Source organism: Penaeus vannamei, chromosome 28, assembly GCF_042767895.1.
Source record: "Penaeus vannamei isolate JL-2024 chromosome 28, ASM4276789v1, whole genome shotgun sequence".
NCBI classification, from domain to species: Eukaryota; Metazoa; Arthropoda; class Malacostraca; order Decapoda; family Penaeidae; genus Penaeus; species Penaeus vannamei.
This window is the reverse complement of record NC_091576.1, coordinates 34,845,931-34,849,254: the sequence shown is the minus strand read 5'-3', so window position 1 is coordinate 34,849,254 and position 3,324 is coordinate 34,845,931. Positions and strand designations below refer to the sequence as shown.

The following is a 3,324-nucleotide window of genomic DNA, read 5'->3' as shown; positions in this document are numbered from 1 at the left end:
TAATGGTAATAATAATAGCAATAATAATAGGGATGACAATGTCAACAAAATAATAACAAGGGGATGTCTAATGATAAGAGTGATAACAGTAATAATAACAAAATAGATATGTTAACATGAATAACTCTCCTAACCCTCCATAAACAGAAATGCAACCAAACTGGTGATTTGTGAGAAGAAAGGTATCATTATATTGATCATTTCATTGTATGAACGTAATTCGATTCTGAATGTAGATTTTAATCATAGCCAAACAATAATGAAACAATTCCACCAGGTCGGTCGTAAAGAAGAAAGAAAGAAATAAAAAAAAGACAATGAAAATCTGGCATGAAATTATTATCACATCCCATGACGCGTGTTTCTCAGGCGCAGAACGGCTCGGCGATTCCCTCGGTGGATATAAAAGCTTGAAGTTCCTTCAGCCTGAAGCAGAGTCTGGCCTGACTTCATACCGGAAAGCTTTGCACAATGGTACGTATACTGCATGGAGTGAATGCGTGTGCTTGCTTCAGCACGTCTGTATACACATGCATACACACATCCATAGGTACATACATACATACATATGTATATACACATACATATATGTGTGTTTATGTGTATACATATATGCATATATACAGTGATATATCCTCTTATTTATGTACCTACCTATCCATGTTTATCTATCAATATCACACTATAAACACATATATATAGGTATATATACATATATATGTATATATGTACATATATATATATATATATATATATATATGTGTGTGTGTGTGTGTGTGTGTGTGTGTGTGTGTGTGAGTGTGTGTGTGTGTGTGTGTGGGTGTGTGTGTGTGTGTACATGTATATGTACACAAACATATATGCATGCATGTGTGTATGTATGCATGCATGTATGTATATAAATATGTAACGATATAGATATACTACATCACTGATACAACCTCTACTGCAAGTATTATCAATGTCAGTTAATGACTAGCTCAACCAAACATTATTCATATCATATGATTTGCTATACATGTGGGAACTCATAGCTTGTATTACTAATTCAAAGGCATATATTGTAGACAAAATCAGAAGCATAATATATAAACCCAAACTAAGTTTCACATTTGGAACCAGATCATAAGACATAAACTCAAGACATAACACATAAGCTCAGTCAAATGCTTAAGATATAAACTTAAACTCAATATATAATCAGACTGAATAAATTCGTACACGATGGCCATAGTCCCAAAGATCAAAAGATCAATCTTTTATTCTACAGAAAGAATTCCAGTTCTATTTTAAGCTTATCGTATTTTGTTCCGTTTCAGAAATATTCTCTCGCACTTGTGTTGGTGGCTGCCATGGTGGCATGTGTCCTGGCGGGAGGCAGAAGCTATGGAGGATATGGAGGCGGTTATGGAGGCGGCCGTGGAGGCGGTTATGGTGGCGGGCACGGAGGCTATGGAGGTGGTTATGGAGGCGGTCGCGGAGGTGGCTACGGAGGCTATGGAGGCGGCTACGGAGGTGGCAGCGGAGGTTATGGTGGTGGTTATGGAGGCGGTCGCGGAGGTGGTTATGGAGGCTATGGCGGCGGTCGCGGAGGAGGCTATGGTGGCGGCTATGGCGGTGGCTATGGATACGGGAAATGATCCGATTGTAAGAATTCAACATGTTAAAGAGCTACACATGTAATCATCAGTCATTTAACATCTTTTATGAGTAAGTCGTCAATGCATGAAATAAAACACACTTTTAATACATTTATAATATTAAATACCCTATTTTGTTCTGAGATCCTTGACAATAGTGATGATAGTTGTAACGATGAAGAAAAAGGTACTGGACGTAATACATTTACAAAGGTAATGAGCATAATAATTATTCTAATAGCTATAATGATAATGATAATGAAAAGAACAGGATGATATTCGACAATAACAAAGACAACGAGGTTATGATTTTAATGAAAAATGAAGTAAAATTACTAAAGATAATAATGATAATGGCATCAATAAGACTAATGATGTTAATGAGAAAGAATAAGTTAAAATTAGTCCCATATCCAAGTAGACGTAGGAGGAGGGAGGCCATGTTCGCAGAGGACCATGCTTACTAAAGGGGCGGACACATGAGCGTTTTCTGAACGATACGTTGGAGGTGACTTGTTTTTTCCCCACTTCCCTCATCTTCCAAGTCCGCAAAATCTACAACTTGGTCGCAAGGAGAAACGGACATTATGTATCATTTGGACATCGGCGAGAAGGACATGGCAAGTGTCTGCAATCTGCTAAGTTAAGAAAACTCAACTACAAAAATTATAAAAATTATATATATATATATATATATATATATATATATATATATATATATATCAATTAACATGATATTTAAAAAATGAAGCTGTATTTCATATCCTTATATTTTCCAAGTGTTTATTCTTATAATCCGTGACGTCTTCATTGTTTACATACACGCGTCTTCCAAGTTCCTCAAAGGAGCATAAATGATAATAGTAATAGTGGTATTAATGATAATTATAATAACAGTAACAACTGTCATGATAATAGTAACAGTGGTAGTAATGATAATCGTGATGAAAGGATAATAATGAGGATAAAAAGTGTCAAAGGTAATGCTACTAGGGGCAATAATGATAATCATCATAATAGTAATAATGATATATAAAAATATAACAATAATGATAAGAGTAATATCAATAATGATTATTGTTATTATTACCATTACCATTATCCTCTTTATCAACATCATAATGATAACTGTATTAAGGTTTGTGATATGGATTAAAATTATATATGTAATGATGATAAAGACAAAAATAATTGCAATAATAATGATGAAAATAACAACAGTAATGATCCTAGTAATGATACTATTAGTACTACTACTACTACAGATGATAATTATAGTAACGATGATAATAATAATGATCACGACACCAATGACGATAATAATAATGTTAATGATAGTGGCAATGATAATGATAATGATATCAATAATAATTATAAAAATGATGATGCAGATAAGGATGATAAAAATAAAAATAACAGTAATGATATTGTTTTTGACAACGATAACAATAATGATAAACATATTGATACCAGTGATGATAATAAGGATAACATGAGAAATGATAATGATAATGCTGTTGATAAAAAATATGATGATAATGATAACAATATTAATGACAATATTGATTATACTGTAACAATAATAGTGATGATAATAACAATGATAATAATGATAATAATGGTAAAAATAATAGCAATAATAATAGGGATGACAATGTCAACAAAATAATAACAAGGGGATGTC

The 3,324-nt window shown here is 33.0% G+C and overlaps 1 protein-coding gene across 1 annotated transcript; it reads left to right on the top strand.

Annotated features, from left to right (window-relative positions):
• Positions 1-447: 447 nt before the first annotated feature.
• On the top strand, positions 448-1,640 carry LOC138867146 (acanthoscurrin-1-like). The gene is made up of 2 exons (XM_070141619.1): positions 448-474; positions 1,320-1,640. The coding sequence occupies exons 1-2, from the start codon at positions 472-474 to the stop codon at positions 1,638-1,640; spliced, it is 324 nt and encodes a 107-aa protein (XP_069997720.1). The 5' UTR covers positions 448-471.
• The last annotated feature ends 1,684 nt before the right edge of the window (positions 1,641-3,324 follow it).